Below are 17,102 nucleotides of genomic sequence, written 5' to 3' on the forward strand. Positions count from 1 at the left end.
ATATGCCAACTGCAGCAGAGGCCATGGACACAACAAAGCTTTTGCAAAGTATTCACACTCCTTGGACTTCTTTAAATTTTACCACCTTACCACCATTAACCTCCACCACAATTTTTTATGTGCATAAAAGCACTTGACCACATAAATTTGTTGGTCACATTAAGATTTGTTGACTTTGTCAGAAACCTCGGAATTAACAACATAAAGCCAAAACATCCAGCTACCTTCTGACTAGGGAAACTGCGAAAGTCATCTGAATGACACAAGATTCATTGTGAGAAGAATTGTGAAATCAAGACATGCTTTTTGGTCGAGCCAATGCCACTGAAAAGGTTAGAATCGCAATAACAAACCTTGAAGGACAAAAAGTCAAAAAGATTGATTTTGACAAGGAATATCTGAATCTGTATACTGGTGTTCTTCTTGCTGGATTACACAGATCCAGCTTTGAGACCACTGAATACCTCTGGGACACATCATCTGGTAGAAATATTTTCAGAGTAGCAATGTTACTTTAGACCATTTGAATGATCTCAAGAACCCTCCGATTTGAAAACAGAGACACTCAAAGTCTGACAAGTTTGCTCCCTTAAGGGATGTTTGGGACAGATGGGTGCAGCTTCTTCCATAGATGTTCAGTCTAAAGCCACCGTGGGTACTAATATGTATTTGTATTATTATACTACAAAAAAAAGTTGTTGCTTTTCTCTTGAAGAAATCAAGGGGTCAATTCCTACACTAACATCATGGATGTTACTCTATAAATCAGGCAGCGCCAAACACCATGGATGGTGACAGAAAGCTAGCTCTGTAGGAAAGTTAAATTGGATTTTATTTGACAGCGCAACACTATTGTGCATTAGGAGTAGGAAAATTATAAAGGTTTTCTCAGATATATGTACAAATAAATAAGTGTGCTATACATTTCTTTGCTGTGCCTTTCTGTCCAACACATCATAGAAATACATTTCTCTCACCATTCTTCCCATAGAATTGATAGAATTTGATGTTGTGATCAGGAACCAAGGAGACAGAGTATGTTAGTAATCCAGGATTTTACAGGAAGTGGTGGGGGTTGTGTTTGTGTGTGGCTGCAACCACAGCTGCAAGTATTTTGGGGGATGTTTCTACCAGCAGCCCACCGACCTACACTTCTGTCTCCTGTACAAAATAGCTCAAATCCAGTCAACTGGTCTGCAGAGCTTCTAAGAGCAAACATTTTCAAGTCTTACTCACAGTTGGATTTAGGTCTGGATTTTTGACTGCGCTGTTCATATACATGAATATGATTTCACCAAAATTCTTCAGCTGTACTCGTGGATGTATGTTTAAGATTTTTGTCCTGATGGAGAATGAACCATTGCCCAGCTGGAGTCTTTTTGCAGCCAATAGCAAGTCTTCTTTCAACGTTTCCTTGTGTTTAATGTCATCCCCTGCCCTTCTTCCCCAGTCATGTTTAGGAAATCATCCTGTGTGTTCGGGGTGATATGGAGTGTTGGCAGTTACTAATCAAGTAATTTCTTAAGCCAATTGGTTATGTCTTTATAATATTTTAGGAGTATAAGAGGAAATGAATTGATTACAAATGCAGACCAAAGTTTCCAGATTTTTAGACAAAAATGAAAAGCTTCTCTCGTTTTCTTTCCATTTCATATGCTCACTAATTTGCTAGTCTTGGATTTAACATGACAAAATTTGAAAAGGGTTACAGGATGTGATTACTTTTACAAGAAAAAGTACACAATGTCATCTGTGTGTTTGTATAAGGCATGTTTTAAATACATCAAACAAATAACTTGGGTACAAATTGTAATCAGGTATATATTTATTCAGTGATCAGGGAGAGATTGGGAAAGTATACCAAATCAGGTGTAGTGTTTCTCTTTTTTTTTCTCCCACTAGATGGAGATGTTGGACAAGAGTAAGCCATTTGGTTCAACAACAGCAAAGAGAACAATAGAGAACCAAATCCCCAGGAAACAAGAAAAACTGCAATGACAATCAGGAGGAAGCGGTGAAGTATGGCAATCAGGGCTGAAAACAAAGAAACCTCTCTTCTTCCTGTATAAGAGAGAAAAACACACGCATATACGTCACACTGTACAACTGTTTTATTCATTCACATTTTTCCACAGGAAACGGGTTCATAATTTACCTGTGTACCAGTGGCCTCTATCAGCACAGAAGCAGCTTCTCTACAGGCCACTGCAGCGGAAAAGAAAATTGCAGTCAAAGTGGCATTGGAGGAAGGGAATTTATTTCCACTCAAGCACAGTAGAGACTACAAGCAGTTCTTCTGAGAATTCAATTCTCTCGTGCACATATGTAAGAGCAAGTGCTACTTCTTAGGGTTATTTTCTTGTGTTTCTCAAGGTGAAATAACTAAAGAAGAGGAAGTGGGGACGGGGGTCTCCGATGGTCTAACTTGAGGCTAGGACACTAAACTAAAGACAAGTTCTCAAATTAATATTGCACCCAGATGAGTCGTAAGTGTCCTTGGATGACAAGCAGAGATTGGATTGCAAGCTTGGTAGCTTTTGATGGCTATGCCTGTCAGCCTCACCTGCTTTTTAATCAGTAATTACCATAGGGGATTCTCTAGCATTTCTTAATTAAATTGAGCCAAATGCAATTAAAAACCACACTCTCATTCCTTTAAAAGGGGCTCTGTAGAGTCCTTGTTTAGTTCATGCTGTTAAGAGAGTAAGCGGTTGAATAGTTGGTAGCATCGTCCCCTTCTCTCGCCGATCTCTGCTTGATTATTTCACTGGTCAAATTAAGTTGAAAGTTTGGATAATAGAGCGGAAAAATTGCATCGCACGCCTTAACTAAAGAGGTTAAAGACAATGAACGAGAAGGTGAAGTTATTTTGTTCAAAACACAAGAGCCAGCGTGAGGAGCATCGTGATGTAAACATGCAACATGTTGCGACTTGTAAATGTATTTCCTCCTTGAACTTTTACCTTTTGCATTTTCTCATGTGACAGCCTCAAGTTCTCAATGTGTTATTTAGGGATTTTATTGATGGACTAACAGAAGGCAGCACATCATTACGAAGTGGACATACAAATAAAAAAACTGAAAAGTATGAGTTGCGTTTGTTTTTAGTAACCCTTCCAAATACTTTGAAGCATTGCTTTTCACAGCAGTTGCAGAATATCTTTACCCGCTTTTCAGTTATGCTTTGAAATTTTGCATTCGCTTGTGCTGTTTCATCTCATGAAATCCCAATGAAATAGCAGTGGCAAGAGTAAAAACTACCTTTTTGCAAGGCGCTGTCTGAAAGGACTGCAGATATTACAACATTTTTGCCACAAAAATGTTGCAGAATGTTTAAAATACTCACCACCTAGAGAAGTCTTCAGCACTCCAAGAGCCAATCACAGCTGAGAAATCACTTGTAATTTTCCCATCTGCTGTCTTCATGTCATCCTTGGAGTTATTGTTGTAGTTGCCGCAGGCACCACAAATTTCGCCGGACAGGTTACCATCAACAGTGACAGTGACCTTCTGTGACATAGAATAGATGACCTGCACGCCTGAGGACCTCTCAATAACCACACTCTTGTTTGAGATTTGGACTGATAACTCATTTGTCACTTTGCTGGGCAGGGACACTTTTCGGCCATTTACCTGGAGAATATAATGAATAAGAAATAAGAGGAAAAGATGTAAAAAAAAAAAAAAGTAAAAAATTATCCCCAAAATTGTTTCTGCTTTCAAAGGTTCATGGTTTAAACTCCTCACCCAGGTTACACGGTCACTGTTCACTACCACAGTAGTGTCTTTAAAGAACACATACAAAGTGGCAACAGCGAGAGGCGCATTCTTTCTGCAAAGCCTCACATCCACAACCACACGGAACCAGCGATTACTGGTCTCGTCGCAAAGAGATGCCAAGTCAAAAGCCCCTTGTGCTACTATTTTGCCAGACATGCCATCAAAGGAGCTCAGCTCGCCAGCCGGACTGATGTTGCAGTGGCCCTGTATGACATGACAACCTCTGACCCCGTCTCTCACGTCGCAGACCTCTCCACTGGTGCAGAGCAGCTTTTCACATGTAACCAGCCCAGAGGCCTGGCACTTACATTTGAAGCTGCAGTCTTTGTCCACTACAGTTTGACCCACCTGAAACACAGTTTAGGGATAGTAAAATCCCAAATCAACGGCTTTGGCACAAAAATAAAATGTATGAATAATTTCTTGTCCACCAGATTTAGCAGATGTTAAGTCTCTCTCAAAGTTTACCGTCAGGTATTTGTTGTCGTGCACACACCCACAGTTGTCAAGCGGAACACATTGAACGCCATCAGAAACAAAGCCCGCATCACACTGGCATCCTTCAAAGCAGCTTCCAGAGCAAGTGACTTGCTGAAGGAAGCTGGCGCATGTCCCTTTGCAGGTGTCCGCACACACTTCATAGTGACTGTGTGAAGGGCAGGAAACAGCTGCAAGGAAACAAAATGTGCTTATTAATAACAAATTGTAGGTAGCTTGGACAGGCAGGTAAAATGCTGCTGTGTAACCTACGGCAGAAGGAGGAGCTTCTCCATGGCTGGATTTGAATTCCTGCACCCTGGCAGGCCAGTGCGTAGGCCTGTATGCCGTCGCACAGCGTATCCTTGTTGCCATCAGTTGCACAGACATCGAACACACAATTAGACACATATGAGGCAGGATCAACTTTGCTGTGGCAGGCTTTGAAAGGCCCGTTAGGCGCACTGATGATGCCGCAGGAGTCTGGTTTTCCATACACAGCAGCCTTCGTTGGTTCACACGAAGGACATTGGCCTCCACAGCCGCCGCACACGTATCCAGGAAGGTCCACCACCCACGCCTCCCCAAAGGCAGTGACGTCACTGGTTTGTTTCCCACCAGGAAGCATAAAATCATCACCACCTTTGTTGTTGTAGTTGCCGCATAGACCGCACATCCTATCCTGGTACGTAGAAGGAACGACCACCTCAACATAGTACACGGTGTCGTACAGGACTTTGAGCCCAAACGCTGTTCGGATCACTATATTGCGACCTTCCTGAGTGACCGTCAGACTGCCTTCTTCCAGTGAGAGAGGCAGGTTAAGCAATTCGTCATTCACCTGTACACATAAGTTAGAGAAAACATTGTGATCATTGCAAAGACTGTGCTGAAACGGCTAAAGTCTTGTCCTCATAAACATTTTATATTTTTAGAAGATAAGTTTTCTGCTACGCATGCAAATCCTGTCCAAGAGCAAAAAAAAAAAAAAAATAAAAATAAACTTAATAAAAAGGAAGATTTTTGAACATATTTACAGTTTTTCTGTACAGGACATCACAATAACGTGTTTGTATTTTAAATATTGTTTCTGAACTAATTTAAAATTGACTCTTTTGCCCATGTATATCTTGGGCAAAAGACCTGCTCCTGAACTTTTTATTTTTGAGTTTTGGTATCATTAAAGTTAAGTTTTTTCAACAACAACATACATGGTATTGCAACACTTTTCCTTGGAATCTCAGAGAAAATGTGTATAGGTTTTTACAAAACCAGAGAAAAAGTATCTTTAAAAAACTTTGTAGCAAGCTAACAAACGCAAACCGGATAAAATGCTCAAACTCACAATGACTTTCCATGGCAGGCGCTGCTGAATGTAAATCACATAACCATAGACTGTCACTGCGACTGAATTGGTTACAGCCACTTTTCCATTTCCGTACTTCTCGTTGCCCTGGGTAACAGTGAATGGTGTGAGCTGACCTTTGTCATCATTGCAAACTTTCGCCAGCACATAGATGCAGGTGCCCTGGAAGTCAAACCTCCGACCATCAAAGGAAGTGTAATGAGGGTCACCGGAAGCAATGCACTTTGCTTCACCCTCGGGATGGCATCCTTTCACACCGTTTAGGAGCTTACAGACTTCTCCTTTACGACACTTCTCCTCTTGGCAGGTTACAGCCCCATTCTCTCCACAGGTGCACTTCTCCACGCACTTGTCTTCAGGGTAAAACGCCTCGCCTTTCTTGTAGTACCGACCACCATAAGAGCATCCACACTGTCTCACTGGCACGCAAGTCTCCCCGCTTAGCAGATAGCCTTGGTCACACTCACAGGCTTCTGCACAGCGCCTGTGGCAGGTGGCGAAAGAGGTTAAGCTAGCACAGGTGGTTGGGCAACCCGTGGCACACAGGGTGTAATGGCTGTTAGCAGGGCACTTCATTGCTGCAGGACAGAAGAAAAACACCCAGAATAAAAGTGACATGCATACTTAAAATAATGCTTAAAGTGCATGTTTCATGTTGTATGTAAAAATCTTGAAAGTATGAAACACATGTAGAACACAATAACCTTTTCCACTGTTTTGACTACCTTGTGCTAACTTGCGTTCTCCCGGGCTATTTCAAATATTTCTCAATTTTAGTCATGGAAATTAATGTAATTATGGTGAGCTACAAGCCTCTATGCAAGTGGACAGGAAATGTTGTAAAAAAAAAAAAAAAAAACTATACCCTAAAATAGATGAAGAAAAAGAAAAAAAATGTTAACGTCAAACTTACGGCAGAACTTATTTGTTCTCCAGGAGTGGATCGTGATTCCTCTGCTCTGACACTCAGACACGTACACCTCCACTGCATCACAAACTGAGCCTTGATGACCATGGTACTGACAAACATCATAAACACAGTCCTCCATGTAAGGAGTGGGGTCCACATGACTGTGACACTCTCTGAAGGGCCCTGCTTTATCAGCAATGATACCACAGTACTCGGCAGCTTCATAGACTTTCTTCTGTGAGTCTGAGCAGGCCTGGCACCACGGCCCTTGGCAGACAGATGAGCAGCCAGATGTGAGGCCCACCTGCCAGCTCTCCCCGAGCCTGGTCCCATCAGGGGCGGTCTGTCCACTAGGCATGGCCAGGTCGTCCTGAGCTTTGCCGTTGTAGTTGCCACACAGACCGCAAACCACGCCCTGGTAGGTGCTGGGCAGAGAGATGGTCACCGTGCTTCTCCAGTCAAAGCTCACGGTGATACCAGCCGCTGTCTCCAATACGGCTGTCTGGCCACTTTGAAACACAGTCAGCTCATTATTGTAATCCAGAGGCAGCGAAGCAAGCTGCCCATTCAGCTGGAGAGCAGAGAATGGGGGTGGGGGGTATTTTTAGGAGATTATACATTTAATAATTCTGCACACCTCGCTGATCTATTCTAATGTGCAGTTAAATCTTAGTTTAATTAAGACTGTCTGGATTAAATTTTTAATATGTGATTAAATATATATACAGTAGAGCATGAGGGATGAGGAAATTAGCACAGATACAAAGGAAATTATCATCCGCTCATTCGAATCAGATGGGTTTTTATTTTCAGTGAAACGACTGCAAAGCTGTGTCCTAATTCTTATCCCTCCACAAATGTGCAGAAAAGCAGATTACTCCTATTGCTATTAATACAACATCCACACGCTTTATTATTTATACCACTTCATCAATACTCACCAAGACCTTGTAGGGGTACTCTTTGCTGATGATGAGAGTGGCGCCATGAATGGAAATCTTGACAGTCTTGGTGTAGGACACTGCCTTGCTTCCCCGGTTGTCATTCTGCACAGTCACATTAAAGGGCACCAGCCCAGCGTGCTGGGAGCACAGTCCAGCCAGCTGATACTCGCACGTGCCCTGGAAGTCGTACTTGCGACCATCAAAGGTACGATAGTGCGGGTCACCCGAGGCTGTACACTGGCCGTAGCTGACGGGCCTGCAAGCACGCTCTCCATCGATTACGGTGCATTTCTCATTGGAAGAGCAGGATGTGTCACGGCACGTCACCATGCCCAGAGTTGCGTCACACGTACACAGGCGACCGCAAGTCTCATCAGCCCAGAACTGCTGGCCTGGCTTGAAGTAGCGGCCCTGATATGAGCATCCGCATGTTTTGGCAGGCACACACACACCAGCGCTGAGAACATAACCTGTGTCACACACACAGGCCTCCACACACGTGCCGCTGCACATCTGCTTTTCCTCAGGGAATGGGCAGGACGGCTGACAGGGGCTGGCACATTCTTCGTAGTGGCTGTTTCTTTGACAGTTCATGGCTGGATGTAAATAAGGTGTTTCAAAGACAGGAAGAAGGATGAGAAGATGCTAAATATTTAACCGCAATCTTCAGCAGAAGAATTTTTAAACTTACGACAGCCAAACGTCTTTCTCCAGTTCTTGATTATTATTCCATCTTCTCGACACTGTTGATTATAGGAGTCTAGTGCCTGGCACAGCATCTTTTTGTCTCCTTTATTTAAACACATGTCATACACGCAGCTGTTCATGAAGGCCTGAGGGTCTAATTTCCCATTACATTTCTGGAACACATTATTTGTCTGTGCTGTTAGGGCCCCACAGAAAGCCTGAGTCTGGTAGAGTTTCTTGTCGTTATCGTCGCAGGTAGGGCAGTTTTTCTCACATGTATTCCAGCAGGGATTGTCCTTGTCCTGATCAGGCGTTTGCCAACTCTTTCCCCACTCAATCACTGAAGAGACAGCTTGACCAGTAGGGTTCTGGAGCTCATCTCCACTTTTTCCATTGAAGTTGCCACACAGGCCACAGACAGTGCCGTAGTAGCTGCTGGGAAGCTTGATGACAATGTGCCAGTTCCAGTCATAGGTGACAACTAGACCAAAATCTGTCTGTAGCTCAGCGGTGTTCCCTCTTTGAAACACAGTCACTTCACCATCACCCAGCTGAACGGGAAGATTCACCAGCTCACCATCCACCTGAAAAGCAAATACCAGAATAACATTCATACCACTCACAGAGAAACTTGGCAGGTGAATCAGTCAGGAGGTTAAAATCTCACCGTAATTTGACCAACTTGGCTCTTTCGAATTGTAATGGCATACCCATACACAAGCACATCGACCTCCCTGACATAAGAAACCGCCGTGTTGCCTCGGTTGTCATTCCTCTCGTTTACAGAGAATGGAACAAGACCGCCTAGGGTCCCGCAGGTTTTGGAGATAACATATTTGCAGGTTCCTTGGAAGTCAAAGTTGTACCCATCAAAGGTGTGGTAGTGCGGGTCACCCCAGGCCCAGCAGGTACCAGTGAACTTGGGGACACACAGAGCCTCGCCCTTCTCAACGCGACATTCTTCTTGGACACGACAATTAGCATCTTTGCAGGGATCTGAAAGAGACAATCGAGATTAAGTTCCAGTGGCTTTCAAAAGTATTCATACTCCTTGAAATTGTTCAAATTTTTTGCTACGTTGTGATCTCAACCTTGTCGTTGTAGTTTGTCTCACAAGTTGGCATAACCTCCACCAACAATGCTAAAATTCTAGAGTCTTTTAGGATATGTCTCTAACATCTTTGGGCATTTAGAAAGAAAAGCAATCACTTCTTCTTTGGTTCAAGCTCAATCAGATTGGGTAAAGACTGCCTGTACACATCATTTTTCAGATCTTACAACATTTTTTATTGGATTCAAGTCTAGACTTTTACTAGACTAAGCTAACCCATATGTAGGCTATGGTCTACATTCAAATGTATCTCTGCTGCACTCTCAACTTTTTTGCAGGTTCTAACAGGTTGTACTTCATGACTGACTTGCATTAAGCACCATCAATACTTCCATTACCTCTTATCAGCCTTCCTCGAGATGCAGAAGAAAACCATCCCCACAGCATAATACCGTCATCATCTCGTTTTACCATGGGGATGGTGTGTTTAAGATGACGTAATGTTTTCCACAACTTAAAACATTTTAAATGTGTACTAGACAGTTCACTTTTAGTTATACGGGATCAGAGCACCTTCAAACTGCAGACTAAGCTGTATTTTTCTCTTTTCTTCTTTTCTTTATTTAAATTTTTTTATTACAATGGCTTGCGTATTGCCACTCTAGTGAGAATGCTAGATTGGAGAGCCCAATATCTTTAAAACATAATTTTCCATTAACTCAACAATTATGTCTGTCACATAATGTCTCTACTACATACATCAAAATTTCTGGTTGTAATATGTCAACATACAAATTATTCCAGGGGTCTGAATAAATGTGTAATAACCAATAAATACAAACTATATTTTTAAAATAAAGCATTATTGTTACTTCCCACTTCACCACATTTGTTGATGTCAGTAAATATGTTGTAGTGTTTGCATCTTACCTGTGTTGTGGCATGCCCGGATTCCGTTCTTGACCATGCATTTAGTGTCTTTAGGACATGAATATTTTTCACAGATAAGGCCTGTTGCAGGTTTACAGGTGCACTTTGTGTTACAGTCCTCTTCATATATGATTTCATCAGGCTGATAAATAAAAAAAAATAAAATAATGGATTTAAATCCCTTCAAGGGCAAATTAAAACAAGTTTCAGATTAAAAATTTACTTTTTTGCAGATTACATCTTAATATAAATAACTAAAATCCTGCTCCTTTGCATGAAGCAAATGAATCTCACATGTAGGCTAATTTTCATAATTATAGTCTTATGCAGGTTTACTGAAAGAGTTGCAGAACTGTACTTTGTATGTTTTTCCATGTTCATAGCAGCCACATTCAGTTTCGTTGACACACGTCTGTCCGTTGAAGAGGAAGCCAGTGTCACATTCACAGCCTTCTGTGCAGCCGGTGGGGCACTCGACAATTTCCGTAAGGCCAGGACAGGAAGTAGAGCAGGTTTCAGCACACATTTCATAGTGACTGTTGGAAAAGCATTTCATGGCTAAAGAAGAAAAACAGCTAAAATTAAAAACGTGATAAAAAAATATATAATTTTTTTATGTAGGACGCAATAATATGACAATAAGAAAACCTACGGCAGAAGGATGGAGTTCTCCAGTTTTTGACATCCACTCCTGCCAAGTGACAGTTATAAGTATAGGCTGCTATGCTGTCACAAAGCACATTTCCTTCTCCGTTGGAGGCACACAAATCAAACACACAGTCATCAAAGTACAGCTGTGGGTCAATTTTACTGTGGCAGGCTACAAAAGGTCCATTGGCTGCTGCAATGATACCACAGTAAGTGGGCTTTGAAAACACAGCTTTGTGAGCTGCATCGCAGTTTGCGCATTTATCCCCCTCACAGCCATTTTCACACACTACATTGGGAATGGTGATTTTCCATGATGTTCCAAACACGTTAACGTTGTTGGTGACTTGATGGTTGGCCATCTGGAAGTCATCATTTTTGTCTCCGTTGAAGTTGCCACATAGCCCGCAGACTTTGCCACGGTAATTACCCGGTACTGTGACCGTCACATGGTAGACCAGATCATATGTGACCACTAGTTCAAAATCTGTTGCAATGACATAATTTCTGCCCTCCTGATAAACCTTAACTGCTCCATCGTTAAGATTGACAGGGAGGTTGTTAAACTCTCCATTTACCTGAAATACATAGGATTTATATTACATTACTACTGTAGAAACAAATATACATATTCAAATAATAAAAAATATCATCTCTTACCAATACTCCAAGCATTTTGTTTCTCATTATGAGGGTGAAGCCATAGACCTCCACTCCAACCAGCCTGGTGACGGAAACTTTTTTCTTTCCCCTCATTTGGTCCCACTGCACATTCTCCACCTGAACTGAAAAGGCCTTGAGGTGGGTCCCCTCCACGCCACAACTTTTAGACAGCGTATACGTGCAGGTGCCTTGGAAATCAAATTTCCTCCCATCAAATGAAAGGTAGTGGGGATCGCCAGAAGCTTGGCAAACACCCTTACCGACTGGGTGACATTTTTGAACTCCATTCTCTATCATACACTTCTCATTAGGGCCACATGAGAAGTTTTTGCACTCAACCTGAGTGAAAGACACACATGAAACAGTGTTTGCAGATCCAGCAAGATAAATTAATTAATTGTGCCTTCGTAAAGATTTCATGTGTTTTAAGATTTTTTTTTTTTTTTCAGAAGGGAACATTTAAAAAAGTTTAATGTGCTTTTACATTCATCTCCTTTTACTGTCAAACCCCTACTCATATTGCCTTTAGAAGTCTCTTAATTATATGTTCCAATGAATTCAGTATCAATCCAGATATTTAGTGAAGGCCTCAATGGATTGCTAGAGAACATTAGAGAACAAACTGCAAGTTTGAATCTTTGGATGTGTGAAGCTGGTAGCAAGCTGGTTTTAGTGCATGTATATGCACTAAAATACTTGCAGCTGCAATTGCAGCAAAACGTGGTTTTACAAATTATTGACTCAAGATTTCTTTTTACTTTATCTTGATAACATACGATATAGTTTGTGGTTCTTAACAAAGTATATATGAACAATTTTGCAAGGGACAGGATATTTACTGTCATTCATTACCTCTCCATCTTGTGTGCATTTGCACTGGAGCTGACACTGCCCATTGGGGTAAAACACCTCGCCTATTCTGTAGTACCGGTCATTGTGGACGCATCCACACTGTGAGAAGGGGACGCAGAGATTTCCACTGAGGATGTAATCTTCATCACAGGCACAACCCTCCTCACAGACATCCTCACAGCCCTGGGGAGGAGCAAGACTGCCACATGTTGCAGGACACGCAGTTGCACAGACTTCATAGTGGCTGTTTTTGGGACATTTCACAGCTGCAAGCAAAGGACAGATGGCAAAAAACGAAATCATTTGCTGTTGTCATTGCAAAAAAGTAGACAGAAAAGTATGCAATTGTTATTTCGATTGTTGAGGCATTTCTTACCACAGAACTGACTGGTCCTCCAGCTGTGAACCTTAGCCCCCACTTCTTGGCAGGCAGATGTGTATGATGTAATAGCCTGACAGAGTACATCCTTCCTGCCTTTATACAGGCATACATCATAGACACAGTCCTCAAAGTAGTCAGCTGGATCCACCTTTGAATGACACTCTCGGAACGGCCCTTCAGGGTCTCGGATTATCCCACAAAAATCTTTCTTCTCATACTGAATCTTGTCTGTAATGTCACAAGTGGGACATACCCCTTTACAGCCCTCGATACAGCCTGGGATTTCGGCCACTCTCCAGCTTGTACCAAAGTCTGCTGGCTTGACAGGTGTGTTGCCACCCTTAGGGGTTAGATCATCTTGGGGTTTTCCATTGTAGTTGCCACAAAGACCACACACGGCTCCCATGTAGTTGCTCGGCAACGTAACAAATGCAGCACTTTGCCAGTTAAAAGTGACTTTTAGGCCAAAATCAGTGGTGACAACAGCATACCATCCACTTTTATGCACAGATATCTGCCCATCATTGAGGTTAATAGGAAGGTTAACTAGCTCGTTATTTACCTAAAAGAGAGAAAGCTTAGTTGTACTCTTGTGCAATAAAAAAAAAAAGAAATCAAGGTATAATCAAATTTCACATATAATTTTTATGGATATCTTACCAAAATCAAGTCTTTGTGTGTATTTGTTATAACAATGCTGGTAGAGTAGACATTGATCTGTACAAGCTTAGTATAGGAAACCACCTTGCTGCCTCTGTGATCATTTTGCACCAGCACTTCAAAGGGAACCAGCTCTGGGTCTTTTGAGCACAGTGCAGCCAGTTGGTACACACATGTGCCCTGAAAATCAAACCGCATCTTATCAAAGGTCAAATAATGGGGATCACCGGTGGCATGGCAGGTACTATGGGACAATGCTTGACATCTTCTTATCCCATTCACTAAATTGCATTGCTGCCCTGGTCCACAGTCCTTATCCTGGCACTCTACATGCCTGCTTCCAGGAACACATTTACACCATCGCTTGCATCTCTGGTCAGCCCAGAATGCTTCGCCAGCAGGAATGTAGTGACCCTCATAGGTGCAGCCACACTTAGCAGCAGGCACACACTTGTCTCCACTTAGAACAAAGCCATTATCACAGGTGCAGGTCTCCACACAAGGGCGTTTGCATTTAGAGGGTGCAGTTGGGTCAGAACAAGTAGCTGGACAGGCGTTTCCACAGATCTCATAATGACTGTTCGCTGGACATTTGGCAGCTGTGTGGAGAAACAGCAGAGTAAACGTCATTAGATTAAGTTAAATAATGGATTGTGAATATCCAAATAGACTTTGTCGTGTACTTTGCATGAAGGCACTTACGGCATTTTGCCATCTTCCTCCAATCTTCAACCTTAATTCCAGCATCCTGACAGGCTTCAGTGTAGGCCTCAAGAGCTTTGCAAAGGAGTTGACGAAGACCACCTCCCATGCATAAATCAAATTTACAATTTTCCAGGTAAGCTTGTGGGTCTATGACTAGATGACACTTGTTAAATGGACCATTTTGTTTTTCAATGAGTCCACAATACAAGTCACTCCCGTACGTCTTCATCAAGGAACTGCTGCAGGTGTCACATCCACCGACGCAATCATCTATGCACTTAGGATCAGGCTCCAATCCGGGAACCTTCCAGCTACTCCCAAAGGCCACAGCCCCGCCTGCCTGAGCGCCAGAGGGTGTGGTGAAATCATCAGCGGGGCTGCCGTTAAAATTACCACAGAGTCCGCAGGTTTTACCAGCAAAGCTGCTGGACAGATTGACCACAAGATTGTGATCCCAGTCATAACGGACAGAGAGGCCAAAGTCAGTCTCTATAACTGCAGAGCGGCCACATTGAAAGAGATTCAGTTTGCCGTTGTTCAAGACTATAGGCAAGGACCACAAACTGTTGTCAATCTGCACAATAAAAGAAATACAAATTATGTTAATTTAACAAAACACAGCGAACACTTTATAATATAGATTAAAATTTTTTTTAAAAAGCCCTTACCCTTACACGACCTTTTTCAGACCGAACTACTGCGATAGTGACACCATAGACTTTAACTATGACCAGGCCAACGTACGACACTTTGCTGCTTCCTCTGTTCTCATTCTGAGCAAGGACTTCAAAGGCTGGGAGTTTGCTGTTACTTTCACAGTTTTTAGCAATGACATATGTGCAGGTACCCATAAAGTCAAAACGCCGTCCATCAAAAGTACGATAGTGAGGATCTCCCATGGCCCAACAGGTACCGTGCTGTGGTGTCACTGGTCTGGTCACACACGATGGAAACCCGCCACTCATTTCACAGACCTCATTGAGACTACAAGTAATGCTACTGCATGATAAAGAGCCTACAGAAAATAAAAATACATTTACAATTACTTATATGATATGTTTGAGAAAAAAGGATTTCTGGTCAGCTTTAGTTTGTGCAACTTACCTGAATTCCCTTCCTCTATACAGTGTCCAACAGAACCATAGCCATTCATTTGACTGACTCCAATGCTATAGAGCCCAAAGCTAGAACCAGAGCTGGACACGGTGTGGACACTGTTGCCGGAGATTTGTTTGTAGGACATCTCTGCCCACGAAAAATCTGTCCCAGCAACCTTTTTCCATTGTACGTCTTGTGGTAGATTTTTGTTGTCCAATTGAAGTCTGGCTGTTGCACTGGTTTCTGTCACAATAAGGGCTTTGTTGTCAAAATTTTCAAGCGCTTCTAATGAATAAGAAGAGCAGAAGCGGTCTACAGGCAGGATTGTCATTAAAAACGGATCATACATTTGGAAAAAACTATATGTATTGCCGTTAAAAAGCATCAGAACCTGGATGCCATGATCAGACTGAATGGAGAGTGTTTCAGGGTGCTTTAATTTGATCTCCTTTGTGTTGCCTCTGGAGAGACTAAAGGCGCTCTTGCCTTTACCATCGATAACAGTGACTTGGGTGGCTTGGGAGGCCTGGAGAAAAACAGAGTCATAGTTCTTCTGGAAGCTCAGAGAAGACAAGACGAAGCTGGTTCCCCAGCTGCTCACTGGTAAAAGCTGCTCATAAACGTGGTTGCATTTAGAGAACTGAAGGTAGCAAGTGTGTCCCGAGAACACGGCAACAGGACGCTGGGAAGAAACCTGACTACCAGACAGATCATCTTTGCTCTGAAGCTGAACACTCTCGTATGGCTCAAGATCTATAACCAACTTATTGCCCTTTTTGAAGACGCGTCCCTGAAAGGTGACTGACGCTTCAGGGAATATCTCCACCTGGTTTTTGTCTTTGCCGTTTGTCACAGCAAACTCTTTGCTAGTGCCGAGGGGGCCACTGGGAGGAGTGAGGATGAAATATTCTTTCCCCCACGCAGTAGTTGGATAAATGACGGAGGTGTCAGCTGTGTAGTGCTTGCAGTTAAAGGAGGTTACAGACACATCTGCCGAAGCTTCAACCTGAACAGTTTTGTAGGACTTTTCACTGTTCCACATCTCAACACCAGTAGGGACACTGACAGTGACCCTTTGCCCGGCTTGAAGGGTCTTTTCCTCTTTGAACTTCAAGAGAGGCACCTGCACGGTCACTTTGGTGTTGGCTTGAGAAGCTGTAATGTACAGCTGAAAACGAGGACTATCATAGCCTTTTACATAATTCTCCATAAATGACAGGACAAACTCCCTTCCTGTCCAGAGAGCATGAGATGGACCTGAGTGATACGGGATGAAAATGGGTGAAAAGATGGAGAAACGCTTTAACGTCAAAACTTTTTCAAGTTGCTTCAAAAAACAATGAGCTACACACAACTGAGTTTCACAGGTTTTTGTGTGTTAAAAATATGTGATAAAAGCATTAGGAAATTAATGAGACTATTGGCACCACAGTGATCAAAGGATTCACAGAGAGGTAGTTATGTAAGAAATTTTATATATATATATATATGTCACTTTTTTATATATTTTGAAGAGAAATTGACTACTTCTAAGCAGCACTCAGTGAGCAAACAGTATAAAAAACGATATCATAATCAAAACCTTGCTGTAAGAACAATGTGTGAGCTTAATTACACTCTAATTTCATCCAAATAAATTAAATTACACAGTAATAGAAATCAGTAAAAAAAAATCTAGTTGTACTTACAACTCAAGAAAGCCCCCACAACACAAAACAGCACAAGGATCCCCATGGCTGAAAAAGAAAAAAAATAGTTTTAGTTTAAAAAGGATTCACTAGTTATATTAGCTAAGTTACACAAATGCTGCTTGATCCAGAATGTGCTCACCTGTTGATTAGTTTCGTGTGAGCACCTTTTTTGCTGCTCCAACCGTTTTTTATAACGATGGATGAGAAAAAATAAAAAGAAAGAAAAACACGTCAGCCAATCAGAAAAATAGTATGCTT

The 17,102-nt window shown here is 42.2% G+C and overlaps 1 protein-coding gene across 1 annotated transcript; it reads right to left on the reverse strand.

Annotated features, from left to right (window-relative positions):
- Window positions 1-1,029: 1,029 nt before the first annotated feature.
- fcgbp (Fc gamma binding protein) lies at window positions 1,030-16,886 on the reverse strand. Its single transcript, XM_008432711.2, has 22 exons — window positions 16,842-16,886; window positions 15,160-16,410; window positions 14,724-15,070; window positions 14,053-14,629; window positions 13,351-13,949; window positions 12,685-13,252; window positions 12,309-12,574; window positions 11,454-11,795; window positions 10,798-11,371; window positions 10,504-10,703; window positions 10,146-10,287; window positions 8,832-9,160; window positions 8,169-8,748; window positions 7,475-8,073; window positions 6,537-7,104; window positions 5,603-6,201; window positions 4,531-5,098; window positions 4,249-4,448; window positions 3,748-4,128; window positions 3,347-3,633; window positions 2,156-2,205; window positions 1,030-2,061 (listed from the first exon to the last, which is right to left on the reverse strand). Exons 2-21 carry the CDS (start codon window positions 16,361-16,363, stop codon window positions 2,196-2,198), a joined length of 8,940 nt encoding a protein of 2,979 aa, XP_008430933.1. The 5' UTR covers window positions 16,364-16,410; window positions 16,842-16,886; the 3' UTR covers window positions 1,030-2,061; window positions 2,156-2,195.
- Between the last annotated feature and the right edge of the window lie 216 nt (window positions 16,887-17,102).

The sequence above is a fragment of the Poecilia reticulata genome, linkage group LG16 (genome assembly GCF_000633615.1).
Source record: "Poecilia reticulata strain Guanapo linkage group LG16, Guppy_female_1.0+MT, whole genome shotgun sequence".
NCBI classification, from domain to species: Eukaryota; Metazoa; Chordata; class Actinopteri; order Cyprinodontiformes; family Poeciliidae; genus Poecilia; species Poecilia reticulata.

Bases quoted from the DNA above. Each gene is read 5' to 3' on its own strand.
- fcgbp (XM_008432711.2), bottom strand. From the start codon at position 16,363: ATGGAGAATTATGTAAAAGGCTATGATAGTCCTCGTTTTCAGCTGTAC. The intron at 10,288-10,503 runs GTACAGTTCTGC...TTTATTTATCAG, and splicing joins AACATGGAAAAACATACAAA to CCTGATGAAATCATATATGA. The intron at 5,099-5,602 runs GTGAGTTTGAGC...TTATGTGTACAG, and splicing joins GCCTGCCATGGAAAGTCATT to GTGAATGACGAATTGCTTAA.